This window comes from Osmerus mordax, chromosome 4, assembly GCF_038355195.1.
Source record: "Osmerus mordax isolate fOsmMor3 chromosome 4, fOsmMor3.pri, whole genome shotgun sequence".
Lineage (NCBI taxonomy): Eukaryota > Metazoa > Chordata > Actinopteri > Osmeriformes > Osmeridae > Osmerus > Osmerus mordax.
In genome coordinates, this window is record NC_090053.1 from 16,725,080 (window position 1) to 16,745,677 (window position 20,598).

General features: G+C 43.3%; 3 protein-coding genes across 3 annotated transcripts; 2 read left to right on the top strand and 1 right to left on the bottom strand.

Annotated features, from left to right (window-relative positions):
• Positions 1-216: 216 nt before the first annotated feature.
• szl (sizzled) lies at positions 217-1,633 on the top strand. The gene is made up of 4 exons (XM_067235407.1): positions 217-497; positions 767-936; positions 1,121-1,213; positions 1,323-1,633. The coding sequence occupies exons 1-4, from the start codon at positions 217-219 to the stop codon at positions 1,631-1,633; spliced, it is 855 nt and encodes a 284-aa protein (XP_067091508.1).
• A 4,414-nt stretch (positions 1,634-6,047) lies between these two features.
• LOC136942266 (prolactin-like) lies at positions 6,048-7,442 on the top strand. Its single transcript, XM_067235119.1, has 5 exons — positions 6,048-6,057; positions 6,143-6,321; positions 6,541-6,642; positions 6,907-7,116; positions 7,233-7,442. Exons 1-5 carry the CDS (start codon positions 6,048-6,050, stop codon positions 7,440-7,442), a joined length of 711 nt encoding a protein of 236 aa, XP_067091220.1.
• An 815-nt stretch (positions 7,443-8,257) lies between these two features.
• Positions 8,258-14,066, bottom strand: dbx2 (developing brain homeobox 2). The gene is made up of 4 exons (XM_067235120.1): positions 13,826-14,066; positions 12,263-12,355; positions 9,234-9,418; positions 8,258-8,536 (listed from the first exon to the last, which is right to left on the bottom strand). Exons 1-4 carry the CDS (start codon positions 14,064-14,066, stop codon positions 8,258-8,260), a joined length of 798 nt encoding a protein of 265 aa, XP_067091221.1.
• Positions 14,067-20,598: the final 6,532 nt, after the last annotated feature.

Below are 20,598 nucleotides of genomic sequence, written 5' to 3' on the forward strand. Positions count from 1 at the left end.
TAACGCCCCTGTCTGTCTGCAGTCATCACAAAACAAGCCGTTGTCTCCTCACACATCGTCTCGGCCTCTTTGATAGGTAGTTGATAACAGACTAATGGGGCTGGGCTCCATCTATATAAAGGAGAGACCAGCCACCAGAGAGGCACTGACAGCAGTGAGCCTCCACGACAGAACCCATCTATCCCTGGATTTAGTCTTATCCGTTTCCTTCCAAAAATGGATCTCTCCATCACCCTGACTCTCCTGGTGCTCCTATCCTCGGCCGGAGCCTTTGACCTGGGCCAGTCGACCCGCTGCGTGCCTATTCCCAAGCAGATGAGCGTGTGCCAGGATGTGGGTTACTCTGAGATGCGTCTGCCCAACTTCCTGGGCCACAGCAGCCTGGAGGCTGAGGTGGTGCCGCGGTCAGAGGACTGGAAGCCCCTGCTCCAGACGGGGTGCCACCCCCAGGCCCAGGCCTTCCTCTGCTCCCTCATTGCCCCTGTCTGCCTTGACACGTAAGGATCTTCAACAATATTTAAATAATATGCGTCCGCTCATGTCTTATTTGACCCTCTCTCTCCTCTCCCTGTGTTTACAGTATCTTTTTTATTTAAATGTTCTCAATTTTCCAGCTGTATCTTTTTTATTTACATTTTCTAAATTTTTCTAGCTGTTTATTTTTGCTGGAAATCCTTCATCAATGTGATTGTGTAGGGTTCTTATGTCCAGGGTGGTGTAACTGGTGTGTACCTGGCAATAATAAGTCTTGTCTCCTCATCCTTAGGTTCATCCAGCCCTGTAGGAGTCTGTGTGTGTCTGTGAGGGACAGCTGTGCTCCAGTGTTGGCCTGTCAGGGTCAGACCTGGCCAGAGGCCCTGGACTGTGACCGCTTCCCCACGCAGGAGGACGTGTGTCTGTCACCGCACCCCAAACAGAACAGCCACCTGGCTAAAGGTCAGTTACCCGCAACTCTCTGTGGTGCGAACGAAGTGTTTCGAGTTTAATTGAACATAATTTAAATAACTGCACCCTGTTCCCATTTGAATCAATGGATATGTGGCCATTAGCTCCCAGGTCTTCTGACGGTGCTATTGTTGCTCAGCATAGTGACGTTTACCCGTTGTCTTATCTCTTGTAGTACTTCCCAAGCCTGCATGCCAGTCCTGCCCTTCTGTTGAGGAGAGCCCCTTGCTGAGAACTGTGCTGGACGCACTGTGCCAGGATGAATTTGGTAAGAATCCCGTTTAAATAATAAGTAGGTGTGTGTGCATCACTAGAGGCTGTGTAATGGATTTTTTCCCCAAACGTATACTTACTTACTCTCTCTCTCTCCTCCACAGCTGTAACAGCAAAACTGTCCCGCCGACGCCATCACACAGGGAAGCCTGAGTTTGAGGTGGAGGGCAGGGTGGAGTTCATTCGCCAGGGCCCTCTCCTTCCTTATGACACCCAGCACCTCCTTCAGCAGTGGCTCCTCATCAACCTGCGCTGCTCCCACACCTTGGTGCGGCCCGGGCGCTCCCAGCTCTACCTGTTGACTGGCAGCGTGCTGCTCGACCGCACCCTGGCCCTCAACCACCTCTTCCCCTGGCACAAAAAGGACGCCAACCTGGCTGTAGGAACACGCAAGTGGAAGCACCATAGGTGCTGAGTGAATGGAAGGACCAGGCCTGGAAACAGCATCAACGGATAAACCCTGAGTCTGTGCGACTTTGGCAGTCTCATTTGCCTGGGGCATGACCTTAGTTCTGAAAGTACTACTGAGAGCAACATGCATATAACCTGGCTTGTGCATTTTGCATGTCTATTTTTATGTGTTTCTAACCTGCTCAAAATAGAGCTACTGAAGACAAACGTTGGAGCTGGACTCTTAATTACCCTTTGCTGCCTTCTGCTGTTCACTGGCAGTATAGCAGTCCCTCAGCTGTCACTAATAGCACACAGTAATGGAATGCACTGAAATTTGTAAATAGAACTGATAAATGTTAATGATTTCTAAAGATATTTTATGAAGAGATTGCTGTATTTATGTTTTGGTTGTTTTGGATATATGTCGAGTAGAAAACCAAACCCATGTTCATGACAATAAATGTCAGTATACCCGAAGTTGCTTCATCAAATTATTGAAAAACTGCTGACAGAGCAGTAGGCTACCCTTTTTACGACATCAAGTCCTTGTTATTGTGAGGATGAGGAAACTTTAAGTAGGGACAATTGGTTTTGAAATGGTAATGTTGAAAAACGAGTTTGATGTTAACTTGCAGTAGTCATTTGGATTCCAAAAACTAAAATGTGTTGAAATGTATAGTGGACGACAACGACACCGCGCGATACATCATCCACATCATCCATTTTAGGATGAAGTGATGTCCGCTAATTCGAATTCAGATATTATGACGTTAGAATGGGAAGAAACTATAGCAATAGAATCAAACATTCGAATTAGCTTAAATAAGACTTTTCAGACTGAAAATGATCATTCGTGACATTGACTGCAAAGAAATCACCCACTACAAGCGTTACTTAAACCAACCTGCATTATCGGACACTTAAAACCCGTGTTTCTGCATGGCTCTATTTCTACAGGTAAGCTTACCTTTACATAGTCCTAATATGATTTGAGCACATCTCAGTCTGTTGTAAATAGCCTATAAAATCGAAGTTTATTACTGTAGTCTTCCAATATACTATGAATGAATTGCTGGGATTCATGTTATATATTATTTCATGCGAATAAATAAGGATTTCATGTCATATTTGCTTAATCGGGCGACAACCAGGTCTTGACACTCTTACTAGCCACTTTGGCGGGTGGAATTATATATATCTCTCAATTTTTTTAATTGTCTTCTAAAAACATCTAAAACAGCTGTTGTAGATGTGTTTGGAGAACTCTAGGGTTCTCAAGCCTCACGCATTGACCGTGAGACACACACATTTCAACCAGTTCACACACTCACACGCCACACCTTGTATTTCTCACGCTGAGAAGGCAACGACAACCAATACAAGTTGTCCTGCTAACGTTGTATACATTAATGGACGAGGCGCAGGCACACGGAGTGAAGTTTCCTGCCGCCAGCACGTATATTTTGCCCCTGTGTTAAACAGTCTCGACCACAATGCATTCGTTACTAGGCAACATAGATGCGCTAACACACGGAACAGTCTCGGCCACCGTACGTTCGTTACTAGGCAACAGACGCGCGAACACACGTGACGCATGTGATTTCACTCCAAGCTTTTGATAAAACTTGAGGACCCTGTCTAAAATAATAAACTCATTGCAAGGCAAGGATGTGGCGGCACATAACAGGTGTAGGAAAACCCGGAGGGCAGACACCAACACAAAAGAGAAAAACTGGTGATGAGTGGCTAGTAACTTTGGAAAACCACTAGCCACAGTGGCTGGTGAGCAAAAATGTTAATGTCAAGTGCTGACGACAACCTAATGTTTTGGTTTTTGTGTTCTCTATGTTGAAGATGGATCCTGAACAAATCTCAGTGCTCTCGAGGGAGCTCAGGCGACAGGAGAAGATCCTGGCTCGCCAAGCAGTACACCTTGCACTGAAGGCTGAATTGTTGATGGAGCAGCAGGAGGAGCTGGGGAGCAAGATGGAGGAGGTGAACAGGTGGGAGGAAGTGGTCACTAAGAGGGAGGAGGAAGTGACCAGGTGGGAGGAGGTGGTTACTAAGAAGGAGGAGGAAGTGACCAGGAAGGAGGAAGTGTTCACTAAGAGGGAGGAGGAAGTGACCAGGTGGGAGGAGGTGGTCACTAAGAAGGAGGAGGAAATGACCAGGAAGGAGAAAGTGGTTACTAAGAGGGAGGAGAAAGTGACCAGGAAGGAGGAAGTGGTCACTAACAGAGAGGAGGCTGTTTTCCGGAAGGAGGAAGTGGTCTCTAAGAGGGAGAAGGAAGTGACCAGGAAGGAGGAAGTGGTCACTAAGAGGGAGGAGGTAGTGACCAGGAAGGAGGAAGTGGTCACTAAGAAGGAGGAGGAAGTGACCAAGAAGAAGGAAGTGGGCACTAAGAGAGAGGAGGCTGTTGCCCTGAAGGAGGAAGTGGGCACTAAGAGGGAGGAGGCTGTTGACCGGAAGGAGGAAGTGGTCACCAAGAGGGAGGAGGAAGTGACCAGGTGGGAGGAGGTGGTCACTAAGAAGGAGGAGGAAATGACCAGGAAGGAGAAAGTGGTTACTAAGAGGGAGGAGGAAGTGACCAGGAAGGAGGAAGTGGTCACTAACAGAGAGGAGGCTGTTGCCCGGAAGGAGGAAGTGGTCTCTAAGAGGGAGGAGGAAGTGACCAGGAAGGAGGAAGTGGTCACTAAGTGGGAGGAGGAAGTGACCAGGAAGGAGAAAGGTGTCACTAAGAGGGAGGAGGAAGTGACCAAGAAGGAGGAAGTGGGCACTAAGAGGGAGGAGGCTGTTGCCATTCTGGAGTCGTTAGCCAAGGTGAAAGAGGAAGTAGTGTTGATCAAGGTGAGACAAACTTGATTATAACAGTGATTGAAGTCACAGTAGGGTTTTTATAATCCATCTAATTAAAATATATGCTATGCTTGTTGGGTATCTGATTCCAGGCCACAACCCTTGGTGCTGTCCAGACCCTGGCTCCCACCACAAACATTCCAGTGACCCCTCCCCTGAAGGCAACCTCCACCGTGTCCCTCACCCCAACCAAGACCTTGATGGGGACCCTGAGCCTGAAGGAGACCTCAAACCTGCCTCTGACCCCGAACCACACCACCACCTCCATCATCAAGTCAACCAACAGAGTGGCCTTTAGAGTAATCCCCCTGAAGTCTTCAACCTTTGACCTCCAGAACTCACCCAGCGTCTGGATCTGCAAGGATGGCCGTGGAGACTGTGGCTGTGGCCCCATTAGCCCAATCCCCCGTCCTCATCACCACCGTTGCCACGCCCAGAGACGCCGCTAAACTGTGAACAGTGAATAAAAATCATGAATTTGATCAGTCAATTCAGTCAAGGCTCCAACTGTGTTTCCTTTACAATGTTAAGGCATTTAAAAATGACATACAGATAACAGATTGAATCAACTTCATTTCTAATTTGTTTGTTCTACATGGTGAATTCTGCATTCTCACGTGGTCTTTATTGACATCTACCACACACAGTAACTCTGTCTCCCAGCACACACCTGACAAACAGAAGGGACCTTTAAAACATGTTCATTTACATTACGACAGGAAATTATGTCAACTCAGTTAGAAATGTTTCTACATAACGCTGGATCTGTTGGATCTGGTATTGGTCTGTTGAGGGGAAAAAAAGACTGAAAGCTGCCATATCAAATATATAAATGAATATCGAGAAAACTGTTCACAGACGGCACATTAAGAACGGTCTTCGTTGATTGTCCTTCAACGTCCTTGAGACTTACCTCAAGATAGTGTAAGGGACAGGTCAGCATTTAGCAACCCCTCAGGGTTTGTAATTCTCTACATCAAATGAATAATGACGTCGGTGTTGTGTCACACTCATTCACGGACCTCCAATACAAGCGTGGTTGGCACAATATCACTCGCTGACTTCACATGATGGTATACGCTTGCAGGACACACAAAACACTTAATCCAATGGCATGACAATACATGAATCTTGACCTTAAACGCCTTCCATCCCTTCTGTATTTTCCCTCTTCTGACTCATCATGATTGCGATTGATTCTCTCATTGGCTACCCAATGAAATTAGTAGGTTGACAATACTGATTTAGAACTGCCAACTTCATAACTCTAACTTGAAAAGACAGCCAAACTCCTTACATTCACAGAGGATCCCAGATACCATTGCTGCCTGGCCCATCTTTATCCCAATAATTTCTCTCTCCTTCACTCTCTCTTCCGCCTGGCTTGCTTCTGAATGCTCCCGGGTGATAGGAGAATCACGTCGGCAGAGCAATGACGAACACAGAGACCATTATTTCCACTTCTTATGTTATTTAATGAGCTCTATTGCCATAGAGGAGTCCAGTTTCTTATGCAGAGCACTGGACAGGAGACAAACACAGAGAACTATAATCACTAGCATCCCACTGCATCAAGAAACATGAGACCAGGTGAGACTGAAAGAAGTAAAAAGTAGGATTTGCAGTTAATAATGTGTTTTGGGATATTGAATAGCTGTGCTCTTTTAATCTGCAGTGTGGTTCGCAATCCTTGCAATTGTGTTTTCGGAGGTGCCACTTAGGGCTGGCAGTGCCCCCATCTGTGCCCAAAATGGAGCAGTGTGCAATTCCCTGCCACTGGCAGACCTCCTTGACAGGGTCATCCAGCAGTCAGCCAGGGTTCAGGGGATTTCCAACGATCTGCACTCCGAGTTTGTGAGTCCTTTTACTTTTCTACATGCTTTAGTCTTATCCTTTTTTTCCCTCTATCGCTTTCTCTGTCTTTCTCGCTTTCTCTTTTGCTGTCTCTCTCACTCTATTTTCTCTCTTTCATCACGTTTTTCCCTACAGTATGTCTCAAGTTTTCTACTATGCTTGCTTTGGATTGATGTGGTTTGAACTTTTATCTCCCCTGTATTCTGTGCCTCCCTAAAGGAACAACATTTCCCTCCCTCCAGGAATCAGATAAGGAGACAAAAGTGTCACACATACAACATACTAACCCCAGACGGCAAAGAGAATGCACAGCGACTAGCAGTAAGTAAATGCCTTTGTACTTTTCAAATGTGCATGGAGTGTGCATCATTTGTATTTACAATATGTGGTTTAGTATTAGAATTTGAGTTTCTATCTGCATGCTCAAATTCATAGCTATAGAACGGTATGGTACTGTATGTTTGGTTGTGTTGTGTCAGGAAACAACTAAATTGCGGATCAAGCAGCAGATGTTGTGACGTTTTGCTGTTGTGGTCGCCGTGAACAGTGTCTCTTGTTCTCATCTCCTCCACCTTGTCCGCCCAGAGAGAGGAGCTGACAGAGGTGATTCTGAGGCTGCTGGGAGCCTGGGGAGACCCCCTGTCCCAGCTTCACCATAGGATGGCACAGCAGGACCAGGAAGGGGAACAGGAGGAGAAGCAGAATGACTTCAACCCCCTCAGCAGCAACAGGGCTCTGGAAATGAGTGACATGGTGCAGGAGTTGAGGAATGGAGTGGAGAGGGTGGCAGAGAAGGTAATGTGTAGCTAATGTGATACCAAACTGGTTTGTATGTTTGTCTGTGTGCGCTAGTCTGATTAACACCTGTTGGTGTCTGTGTTTGTGTGCGTCTGTGCATCTGTCCCTCTTAGATGCAGTTGTTGGGGGTTATCAGCAACACTCTGCGTGACCTATCCTCCCCTGATGCCCTGGTCTCATCCTCTTCCTCCTTCTCTAAGAGGAGTGAGTTCAACGTCATGGACCATCAAGACTTGCTCTACTGCTTCCGTAGAGACTCTAACAAGGTCCAGAGCTACCTTCGCATCCTCAAGTGTACAATCCTCACGGAACAAAACTGCTGAAGGCACTTTCCCAGCGACTTTCAGCATTACAGCATAACAAAGTGTACTGTAGCATCTCTGTGTCATTTAAATCAAACGGAAAGCACATTTCTATTTGATGGTGCTGTTGTGGTGTTTTTGTCAATTATTTGCTATGCTGTGATTTTATTTCTCTCTATATTATATTATGGTGCAATCTTTAATGTAGCCTTACATTAATAACTTATTGTGGTTTCTAGGGATCTTGTTTTACTAGAGAGGTTTAACATTTTCAGATCAGATTGTTTCCGACAATATTTGTGCTCCGACTGTCTTTGTGGTTTAGGATTAGGGGGGATTACGAAGACTGGCAAACTGACCATTTGGGTCTATTTTAAGTAATATTCTGCAAAATTCAAATGTATGACTCAGACATCAACTGTGGGGTTAACAATTTGATTTTGTGATGGGACATTGGTCAGTGACCATGTAAGTGGGGGAAATGTTTCTGCCAGTGGAGTGGTGTGTCCTATAATGAAATCATTATTTGAAGAATTATATGTTGAAAAACTTTATTTACAGCAGATGTACTTCAGTGATAAACTATTTACAAAAAAAAGATCCTGAATAAAATGTGACAATCAAACATGTTGTACATCAGTTTTGTGTTTGGCAATCTCACTCAATTGTATACGTTTAGGAAGAGCATGCTACAATAAAACTAACATCTGAAGATTATTGTTACTGAGTCCACTTACATGTTTTCAGAAAGAATGATTGCATCATGTGTTAGGATTACTATAATCTAGTGGGCGGAGGAAAGACCAGTCCTTCCTCTATCTTGGTTTATTGTCCTTTCACTGGTCAGGAAGTGAGTGTCTGCAGGGAGTCAGTGGCTGTTTGAGAGTCATAGCTTCCTTGCAAGGCTCTGTCACGCTAGCTCCGAGGTCCTTGTTTCTCTGTGGTGGCGATGTGTCTGACGTTGTCCCTGAGGTCTCTGGTCGTTGCTGTTGCACTTCCTCTTCCTGTGAGAAGCTCCTGGACATGAGCTCCTCCATGGGGGAGCGTCCGCTATGGATCTCCTTCTCCTTACAGTTCCTCCACTTCATCCTGCGATTCTGAAACCAGATCTTCACCTAGAGCGTAAGGATGTATCGTAGAGTTATGGCAATGTTTTTACAAAATGACGTCCGTTTGATGCTATTGGTTGAGCTACCAGCGCGCGACCTACTGAGCACCTGCATCATGTGTGCATTCATTGCATTCACAGAAATCGCTTGAACTGAGTTAACTAAATTGTATGTACAACAAAGAAAATGATTGAAAATGTTAAATGTTTTGGAAATAAATCTGTTAATTGAATTTGTTTAATAAAAAATGTTGTTCAAAATATTGTGATGCGTATTTTTATCTTACACCCAGTATCGTAATACGTATCGAATCGTGAGCTGAGTGTATCATTACACCCCTATATAATACTGTATATATTATAATATTTTAGACATGCCGTAATGACAAGTTAATTATTGTCGAATTTGCATAATCCACTTGACTGTTATTTATTGGAACAATAACCACGTGCACCATCATCACTATTATGCATTGTGCATTGGATTGACGCAGATTGAAATCTTTGATATCATCGTGTATGACGTTCATGGACACAAAGCTCTCTCTCTCTATCCGTATCTATTTTTACCGATCACATTAACTTGGATGATTGTATTTTTTATCATGAATCATTATGTACAATGGTTCATTATAAGGGACTATGTAAATGGACTGTGTATAATATATGTAAATCAATATAATTTCACAGGCCCTGTGTAATACCTGTGTCTCCTTCAGGCTGAGGTCAGCTGCCAGTTTGTTCCTGTCTGTTTTGCTGATGTATTTCTGCCTCCGGAACGTTCTCTCCAGCTCCTTCCGCTGCTCCTCTGAAAACACAGCTCTTCTCAGGATTCCTCTTCTTGATTTGGGACTCATGTCCGGGGACCATATCGAGATGTTGGGTGCCTCTGGAGGAACAAAAACGTTAATATTCATGATTGTGCTTTGATGAGTTTGTTTCCTGATGCAGAGAGCAGGGAGGAATATACTTTTGTTTTTCAAAGTAATGTGTCGGATCATTGAATATATTTAGGGTAATTTTCATCCCTGCTGCATGAGTAACAAGGAACATTGCTATAATCCGGAAAGAGAAATGCAAGAGAGGATGCAACAGCAGCAGAACACATCAGGCTTATAAACATCCTAAACTTGAGTGAGTTGGAAAAGGCGTGGAAATTGATGGACATCCACAACATAGTGGTTTTGGTGTTGGGTATTCCTCAGTGGTGGAGTATTTGAGTGCAGATCAAGAAATCACAAGTTCAAATCAACCCCTCTTTCCCCCGCAGGTCACTTTGGATTAAAGATGGTGTAGGCAATGTTGTTGAGAAGCACCTTTTGTCATATTTGCCTAAATATACGTCACATCTTGATAGCAACCAATACATCTAAAGGTTTGACGGTAATATGGAATCTGTGGGCGTCGCAGGACTGTAATAAACATGACAAATCATTAAGACCGTTCCGAGACTAATGATTGGACAGGCTACCTGTCTGTCTACCTACCTACCTGCGCGCACTCTGCCCCTGCACTCAATGTGCATTACTGTAGTTTTCAAGTACGCTAGGCAGAAGTATTCTAAACAACCGAGCTAAAGGCACAAGAATGGCAGAGAAAGAGCAGGCAATAAATTCAGTTCCAGATTTCACAAAAGACGAAAGAGAAAACAGACAGTAGTTGAAAAGGCTACCAGCAAAAGGAGATTGGATTTAGCAAGAAGTAAAACCAGAGTCAATGTCGGTGTTGCTTTTCCACGCTGGCGAGAACTGAGAGACTTAAAGGGGCTTCATAGCTCACCAGCAATAGGTTCAAACTCTATTATAGAATTTCCCACACTAACATGCATGCTTGAAAGTCGTGAGTACTAACGTTAGCCATGTTTATGTTCATTATGATACTGTTTTGTGTGTTCTTACATGTGAATGCGACATGAAAAAAACAATGCTCTCTCAAAACCTCTCTCTCGTGGACTAACTAGACTAGTCTCCCGGCAGTTCAGTGTTCAGGCAGCGCGTACATGTGTTTTGTAGGAGTGGCTTTGAAGTGAAGGAGTGGGATATGGTTTAAATCGTTTGGAATAGAAGCTAAAATAGCTAGCTTTGCAAAACTTGTCTACACCAGCTTTAAAGTGTTCGCTGAAAGAATAGATTCATATTACATCATCTGCCCGATTTATAATGAAGAGACATTTTGACGTCCTAAAACCAGGTCTCTCCTTCATTCACATGCTCACCATTAACGTTTACAGGGTTCTACCAGGGGCCATTTGCACACTGGCAATTTCCCTCAGTCTTCAGCCTTCGCCATTGCAATGGTGCCAATCTGTCAACTTAACCAACTGGGGGTGACTAAACACAGAATAGAATCCAGTTTCTACGGAGGAGAAAAGGATTAGGTGAACTCTGAGGGCCAATCCCACGCTGCCTTACTCACAGGTGCACGCACAACAAAAGTCAAGTGAAACTATTCAGTCCGGCCATTCAAATGTGCCTTTTTAATCTGTACGACAAATCTGCACACAGACCACCTCGGGAGAGTGCGTAACAGGTTTGGACACGCTCCTCTGTCCTCCATTGGACCTCAATGGCTTCCACTTAAACGGACGATTAACAGGTCACTCGAGTGCTACGTGTGTGTCTGCCCCCGCGGTCCAGTCACACAACCACGTCTCGACCACTACAAAGAAGCCTGTTTCTTGAAAGACCATTACTCGCTGGCTCAGTGCTCCGAAGCTCAATCTTTTCACTTGCAGGTATGGCCCTGGCTGTATGGGAAGATGAGCTCCAATAAGTCTATAAAAGTCACTTTCATTGAGTGCTTTATGTTTCAGTCAAGAGGCGCCCAATAGGCAGAAATGAGAGTGAAAGACCGGAGAAAGGAGGGACTTGGAGAGATGGGCTCTTTAGCCACACAAAGGCCCAGGGGGCTGTCCCCAGCCCTGCCCCTTCTGCAGAGGAATGGCAGGGTTTTGTGCTCGGCTGAGTTCATTGCTGGGGTGAAAAATTGCAGAGGGGTCGCGTGTGGATGGTGGAGTGAAAGTGGCGATTGGTCACGGCCAGGCCTGACATTGTTGTGTTGCTGGGCACTGTGGGAAAGTGTCAGCCCACTCGGAGGGCTCAGGGCCTAAGGGTGTCGGGGGGAATCTGGAGGTGTGGTGGCTCAGGAGTCAATAACTACTAGACCCACACACAAAACAAAGCTGAAGTAACACTGCTTAAGCTTGAAATCATAGAAAAGTAAAATTACACGCATTAGTGAATAGGCTATGAATTAAAATTTTGATAGGCAATGTCTTGTTTGGACAGTAATTGACAGAGATTAGTTGATCCTAGTTAACACATAAAGGGCTGTAAGATCGACTTGGATTCAGTCAAACAAAACGCAATTAATGTACGTTTAAAGACCCTTCTGTAGATGCTGTCATTACCACAAGGCTCTTACTGTAATTAGAATCATAATCTGACAGAAGACGAGATGTTTACTAGCCCTGCATATTTTCCTGAGCATAAGTTTGAATCTGCAAGAAGAAAAGGGGGCCCCCAGTGGCAATAAAGCCCCCCCCCCCCCCCCCCCACCGCACCTCCCAGGCTCTAAACAGCCGTGAATGGTCATGAATAGCACTGCAGAGAGTTGAGTGGAGAATTAGCTATTTGGTGTAGCATCAGTAATTAGCCGTAGAGACCATGGGAGACCCTGCTGCTTGTGCATAGAGGGGAGCTGAAGCATCGCTGATGAAGCATTAAACACTCACTGGAGAAGATGGGTGGGGGGCTGGACCCACCACAGCATGCCAGCACATAGGGAGGAGGAGGAGGACCTGGCAGGAACACACCACCCAGCAGACCTGGGAGTACAAATGAAGGGAGGGAAGGATTGAGAGAGAGAGAGAGAGGGAGGGAGGGAGGGAGGGAGGGAGGGAGGGAGGGAGGGAGGGAGGGAGGGAGGGAGGGAGGGAGGGAGGGAGGGAGGGAGGGAGGGAGGGAGGGAGGGAGGGAAAGGGAGAAAGAGAGAGACAGGGAGAAAGAGAGAGACAGGGAGACAGGGAGACAGGGAGACAGGGAGACAGGGAGACAGGGAGAGATAGAAACAGTGAAAGAAGGAGAAATAGAGGGAGATCAGCAGACATTGACATGCAGCAGGAATATGCAGCAAGGAAGTGGAAACATGTCAGCACAAAATTATTATTATTTGTTATTCACTGCTCCTACAATGAAGTAATAACAGTTTATCCAAGAATGTGTAACCTGCCACCACTGCAAAATAAGATTTACCATGGCAGTGACATAATGATCCTACAGTGCTTGAGACTAATTTAACAAAGTAAATTACCTGTAAATCGGTAGGTGAAAGCAACAAATTAGACACATTTCAACATACAGCTATATTGCTGGAAGGAGCACATTTGATTTGCCTTAAATTATAGTTTAAAGTGTGTTTGGTATTGCCTCATAAAAATCATGTTTAAGATGATTGTGGTGTTCTCGTATCACCTGTCATAACTCAGGGCAGAATTTAGTAGTACTGTAATACTTGCTATCATCCAAGGACATGTCATTTTCTAACATGCACGGTAAAACAATATAAATTCGTCTAAACAGTTCTTTTGAGCAGGTATTTGTTCTGTATATACTTTATTATTTTTTAACAATTCAGTTTTGGATGCAGATAATTCTGTCCATACAATTGACTGGATTAGAACAAGGCCCTATATAACAAGCTACAACTGGCAATGTTTTATAATAAACTTCCATAATGTGCTAATGTATGGTATGTTAAGATATCAATTGCCAATGGCAATAACCATGTAGTATAACTTATATATTACAAGAATGTGATTTTACTATCACATTGTGTCAACTAAACTTGATGTATTTGATTCAATTGTAACCAAAGTAACCTGACCTGCCCTAACATGAAAAATTCTTTATACAAGAAGGAAAATAATATGTTTTTGTCTAAACTAAACTATTATTTGTGGTCTGTCACTGGTTTTAAAGTTTGTGCATGAGTGGTATTAGTACGTTTCATGTTTTCGAAACTTACTTTACATGATGTAATGTGATTTCAGTTTTAGTAACTTTTTAGAATCTACATTGAATAACATAAGACAACAGATGATAATGTAATGTCATCTTTTTTGTTTCATATATTTCACCAGTTATTTAGAATAACTGATCTAACGCATCTGATTGACATTAATAACAATTAATAAAAACTGATAATACCATTTAAAATCACTTACACATAATACGTACTCAAACACAATCATTTCTAACTAACAGCTCTGTGATGGCATCTATTGCATTCTAGTTACCTAAATGTGGTAGACGCACTCCTGTGTCTTTGACTCGTGAAGGGTTTTGACTCTGGTCTGGGTAGACAAAGTGCTGAGGGCCCCATGTTCTCCTCTGGGGTCCAAGCGGAGCGCGTGTTTGATGTCCACCTGCTATTCCCTCAGAGGCTGCCAAGACAGGACCTGTTCTCAACAGGTTTTCGATGAGAAAGCTCTTCCCTGAGTTCCCAAAGCCTGGGTGCACAGGGGGAGATCCAGCCATGTTGTTTGTCTTTCCGCTTTGCACTGGGATCATAACGATCACAGACACAAACGCATGCACACGCACTGACCTAAACTCTCCAACTCCCTTCTTCCCTCACTGGCTAACAGTCACCGTGGTGATGATGTGATACAATTTGGAGCTAATCCCTCCAAGACTGACCAGGCCAACTTCATTAAAGTCTCAGGAAAACAAAAGCTCGCCCCTCTTCTCCTCCAGGGTCTGCACTTTTCTCTAGGGCTGCGGTGTGATTGGCTAAGGGGCTCTAATGTGATTCGGAATTCAGATAAGACTGGGCCCTTTTCTGGAGTGGCAGAAGGTGGGCCCGACTCATTCATTGTGTCAACTTGCCTATTAAATGATAGACACCAGAGACAATGGACTGCTGGCCAAAGTTTAACGTGAACCAAACAGACTTCTCCTGCAGTAAATAGTTTCTCTTCTTTGTTGCCTCCCCCAGAACACCCCATTGTGTCCCATTGAAAAGTGCACAATCAAATACTTAGCAAATCTTTCACACAGTGCATATTATATGGTTTGATTTAAGAATCAGTTGACTGTATTTAATATGCTGTGAAGTGTATCACATGCTCATGTCAGAGCTTCATTTATGAGATAAGATAATAAGGAAGAATTATTGGACCACAACATACATGTATGGTTGATTGGTATTTTGATTGATACAGTTGATTCATTTGCAACCTCACTTTATCTTTCAGGTGATGTTTCAGATAAAGTGTGACCAACTGAAGAGCTAATTCACCTTTTTTTTCAGCCTTCCCTCCTCTAATTTATCATTCAGTATCTTGAGAGATTTAGTCCACAGCTCCAGTAAGGAGCTGTGGACTAACTGTGTCAACTGAAATGGTTCATATACTACAAGACAGGAGCATGTCAACCATGTGTCAACCATGTGCACCTGTAACTCTTTTGGAAAAAAAACACATTTTGGAGAACTTATCAGGTTAAGATTTCAGCAACTTTACGACTAACCTTAAACTACTTCATTGTGTATTAATGTTAAAAGTTGTCACTTCTGGACAGGAAACCCATATCAACTTGAGGAGTTCCCATATACAATTAGATCAAATGAATTGTTTCTAAAGGCACAGTAATACTGGTTCCACCCTGAAAGAAACACACAGAGCAGGGTTGTGGCATAAATTAGCCAGTTGGTGGCTTGCGTGTGTAGCCCTGCACAACGATGACTGTTCCAGCTAATGATCCTCTACATCATAATAGAGCAGAAGAAAAGAGAGTGAATGAAAATCAACCAAAACTGGGGCACAGAAAAAAGCCATGTCCGGGCGATGGGGTGCGGGGTGCTGGGGGGGGGCACCTCATGCTGGGCATGGAAATTGCCCCGGACAGCTAGCTCCATTGTCTGTCCGTTAGGGAGCCAAAGGTGGCTTGTAATCAAATTTGAGGTTTTATTCTCCAGGATGATTGAGGAAGCATATCAGTGCTGGCTGGATGGCGAGTTAGCCAGGCTGGGTGCTATCTAGTGTCTACCTTCAGGGACCTTCTGAGTGTTTACATGCTCCTTGCAGGCCTTTTGTTTGTAATAGTGCCCCTAAGCTATTGTTTGGTGTTGGGGGAATAATTTGTTAATGCCAGAGGGAGCCATGGACTGCAGGATGTGGCTATTCATCTCCACATAAGTAGACAGTGTGGTGGTAATATTCATTTAGAGAAAATGCTTCCAGCAGTAACATGCTTGTGAAAGCGATGTTTGATGCATTGACAATAGTCCACATTCTGTTTCTTTGTTGTTGTGGCACATTTGACTAATTAGAAGTATTGAGGCCTACGACGCCCCACTAAACTGAACAAGTCTTGCAGTGATATTTTATTTATCTATTTCAAGTTGTGTTCAGTTGTCTTGTCAAAAAAGAATACAGCATATCGTCGTGGAGAAACAAAATTTCTTCAGTAGTCCGATTCCAAGAATAGGCAACTCTCCCAGGGAGGGAGGTATAATTGAGCTATTCTGACAGTAGCTCTTGGAAATGTACTGAAAGCAAGATCATGTGAATTTATTTGATGTATTTTCTCCTTTGCACTATTGGAGGGAAAAAAACAGGGTTCCTCCATTCACAGACACGACAATGGTCCTGTTGAGATCCAGCACTCTGCAAACCGGCTAAACTCCTTTTCTCTACCCCCCTTGAGCTCTTAAAAAGATACCAGGCCACTGCACCCTCAATTGATATTCCACCACTCGAACTTAATATCATGAATGGAGGGCCAGACTCTATGAATCAGAAGACAATGCGCTTAGCTTAGCAGCAAACTGGCACTTTGTGCGGTGTCTGTGCCACTGTGAGGAAGTGTCTAATGTGGGTCTCACATTGTGCTTCTATAGAGTTCTAATGAGGTTCTGTGTGCACGATGAATGGCTGAGGCCCATTCACTCTAAGGGCCAAGGAGCCAGCTCTGTGCACACCCACACAATGGAGAGACTAGGGAAATGGGAGTCACTGAGGAACACAGCAATATCACAACAGTCTATATATTTACCAATTCCACGGACGAGAGCGAATGTTTGTGTATGTGTTTGTGAGTATGAGTAAGAGGGGGAGTTAGAAAAGAGAAATAGAGACAACCTTACACAACTTCCAACTGCTCATAGTAAAGGCCATTCAAGGCTTTCTTCAATGTGATAAAAACGATTTCAGTAATGTTATTGAAAGCAGATCTCTAAAATTGTGACATATAAGGCTACACTAATTTACTTTTTACTTTTTACAAGCGTCTTAAGCGTCAACTACCCTTCTTCACTATGTTTCTGAGAAATTATAAATTACATTAATGTCCTATAAAGTGGACGAATCACTGTATACATTTTCAGTGAACTAGCACTAAATAGCTAATGCAGTCTAACGTTACTTCAACAGACACCGCCTTTGACGTCACTCTCATTAGTCTCAAATGTTCTGCCGCAAAAATCCGTACGCGTGTTCCGTTTTTGTGCCTACAAGCGTTGGTACAGTAGGTAGGCTAAGATTTATTTAAGTCGGGTGTTTAAGACCTAACATAAAAATACAAGTAACATGATAAATTAGCAGATGGGCTAACGGTCAGATCAGATGAAAAGAGTCACAATACTAGGTCGAGTGCTAATAGCTTTGATTGAGTCCAGGCAGACCAGACTCATCCTGGAACACTCAACGCCTACTTTCATCTGGATGGTATTTTTTTGAGAATTATTTTTCCGAAGTGACATTGGTTGTCAGACATTTTGCTAGCAGTGGCTCCTCGTTCAGTATTTACGAAGCATCTTTGGCCCCCTTTTCTTTTAAAAATGTATATATAACGCACTGTTATCAAACTTGCCACATTTGCTAATGCTATTGCTAGCTAAATAGTTTGCCCATTCTAGCTCAAGCGTAGCACGACGGTGGATTAGGGTAGTATTTTCTATCACTGGTAGTGGTATTAGTCATTTAGGTTCTGTGCACAGATTTATAAATGATAAAACATCGATATGTCAATGAAACAAGTACTAACCAACCATGCATATTTAAATTGGTTACTTTAAAGCCTGGGGAGTAGCTAGGTCCAGAGTAGGTCCAGAGTCATAATGAGAGCGAAACCTCTCATGTTAGGTTAGGTGATTTTAAATCCTAAGGCTACATAAATGGTCGAGTTCAGAGTGGCTCTATGAACTCCAGTGGCGCTATAATAGCGACACTGTCTGCTCGATTTAGTACTGCATGTGTCTGTAACATTTCTGTCATTACCTTAAACTTTCACAAGATGGCACTGAAAGAATAGGATATAGCCTACACAAGGAAATACAACCATGGTGATTTAGGCAGTTACTAGCGTTGGTAATGTTGCTAAATTATAAAACATGAGACTATTTTGAGATAATTTAATTTATTTTATACTTTAAGTCGACACAAGATACACTTTTTACTGTCTTTACAATAGGAGGAAATGCCAGGGTTAAGAATGACACAAACATATTGGGCCATGTTTTACTGGTAGTACAGACAAATGAGGATTTGAATCATTGGAGGACAAAACAGTGGTCTTGTAAGAAGAACCAGTACTGCATGTGCCACTCTACCAGATCTGAGAGTCAGACCCCATTGGTAGGTCAGCCTATGTCTCAACAAAACCATTCAGCCTTCACTTGGCCTTTCATTATAGTTACCTTGACAACATAAAGCAAAACAAGGTTTGCAGATCTCCCACAGAGTTTACAAATAATCGAACATGAACGAATACTGTCCCTTTGAAAAGGGCTCTCAAGTCTCACGCTTTTGCTGTGAGACTCACGCATTTCAACCATTGTTCATGCTCTCACGCTACACCTTGTATTTCTCACCTATTTCAACCATGATAGTTGTCTTGAGTTATACAGAGTTAAATGCCAATCAGAAAACATCACCAGCACCCCCCTCGTCGGACGGAATTTTTAACCAAACGTTAACATGTGTGGGAATCTCACACCAAACTTTTTGAGTAAACTTGAGAGCATTGCGTTGAATGAAAACAGTCTAATAAAATTAGGATTTTAAAATCCAATTGTCCACTGTTCCAAAACAATTGTTGTTACTAAACCTTAAAGATAACATAAGAATTTGACAGGTCAGAATAAACTGGTGCAATGTAAAAAATGCCTTCAAGGGAGACTGAGAAAGAGTTTGGATGAGCTAATGTCTCTTCGCTCCAGCCAGTGGCTATAGTCATTGCTGAATGACTACATGGTAGTGAAGAGGAACCATATCTCCATTGGCCTCTTCACTGGTTACCAGTCAAATACAGAATTGATTTTAAAGTGTTGTTAGGCTACTTGTTTTTAAAGCTTTACATGGATTGGCTCCATTGTATATGTCAGATCTCCTTATGTTGTACCACACTTCCAGGCCCGTTAGCTCATTGAACCCGTTACTTTTAACCATTCCACAGACTCGGATGAAAATAAAAGGTGATCGTGCCTTTTCAGTTGTGGCCTGTAGTCTGTGGAATAAACTGCCCATTTTTATCAGGTCATCCCCCATCATCGAGACATTTAAGTCTCGTCTTAAAACGTAGTTTTATTCTTTGGCTTTCAAGTCAGTTTAGGGTCACTCGTGCTTAATTGTTTTGTGTGTCTGTTGTTTCTATTTATTGTTGTTGGCCTTATTTGATAACTTTGTACAGCACTTTAGTCGGCGTTGGCTGTTTTTAAATGTGCTTTATAAAAAAACTGACTTGACTTGACTACATTAGGATCGCTAGTCAGCAAGATGATGGTGGAAGTGAATGAGGCCCCGAGAAAGTGGTAATGCATCCTGGATCTGTCCGGTTTTCAGAATCACAAAGAGCCCTACTTGTCCTTGTCACTAGGGGCAGTTTGCCCTGCACTATATTCTCAGCTGCCCACGTTTTAATGACTTTATTTTCCTGATGGCCCTTTCGAAAATGACAATTTGTAGGCTATGCAAAGTAATTAAATTCCCTGTGCCTAGACCTGGAAAAAATACAATAATATGAATATTGAAGTGAGGGCTGTAGGGCTCTGTTGGCTTATACACAGAATATGTACTTGCCTGGCAAGATTGCAAAGGTAGTGCTTAACTGAACTTTACTGACAACTGACAAAAGATGCCCACTGTTGTGTGAATGGAACATAGGTGAATCTATATACTAGCAGTGATGACAGTATGGCTCAGTTGGATCAACAGAGACTGGCATAGATAAGTTGTGGAAATGAGAGGCATTGATGAAAACACAGAAACTCTTAGTACTATATTAGTGTGTCACTATTATATATATTGAAGGATTATGTAGTGTCAAGTGGGAGAGGATCTGCGAATGTTCCCAAAATGGAGTCTGCTTGCTCATAGATAACGCTTGTCAGCCCAGCTTGACAGGCCTCATGGCCAACAAAAGACTAGCTCTGGGATCAAATGTTTGGACAGAGCGATTTGTAGAGTGGAGATTGCTTCAGAACTGCTTGTTATAAAGGCTCGTATTCATTTCCATCTGGCAGTCAGTTTGTTATGGTTTTTAGGAAAATATTATGGGATACAGTGTATCTAGCTTTTGGGGAAATAAAAATCTTGGCATGGGTCTCACGAAAGGGATGTATTGCAAACAGGCTATTGGCAGCTTACTTTTGTGGCGGATTGGGGTAGGGGTGGAACGTGGTGGAGGTCGGGAGTGACGAACATTTTAGCAAACATATTACTGAGTTAACTGAATTGACTCAACAAAACACAACTATCAAAGCCGCTACCAAACCTACTAGGCCTAGCCTACGTCTTATGACAACTTACGGCAAACGTATTTAACATTGGATATTTCTTTACGTGAATAATTTTACAACAAGTTATCGTATAGAAGTCAACCTGGTAAATACATCCTTTTCATTCCCTTGTTTTGTATCCAAGTCAAATGGCCCCACAGTTCCATTCTATGTAGCCTACACATGAGTCCGAGATCAACACAAGCGTCAGTGCGTTTCGGATTTACATGGGAGTTTCTCAAGGGAAGCCACAAGGGGGCTTAATCGGACCTGTTCCATTTTCCTCACTCC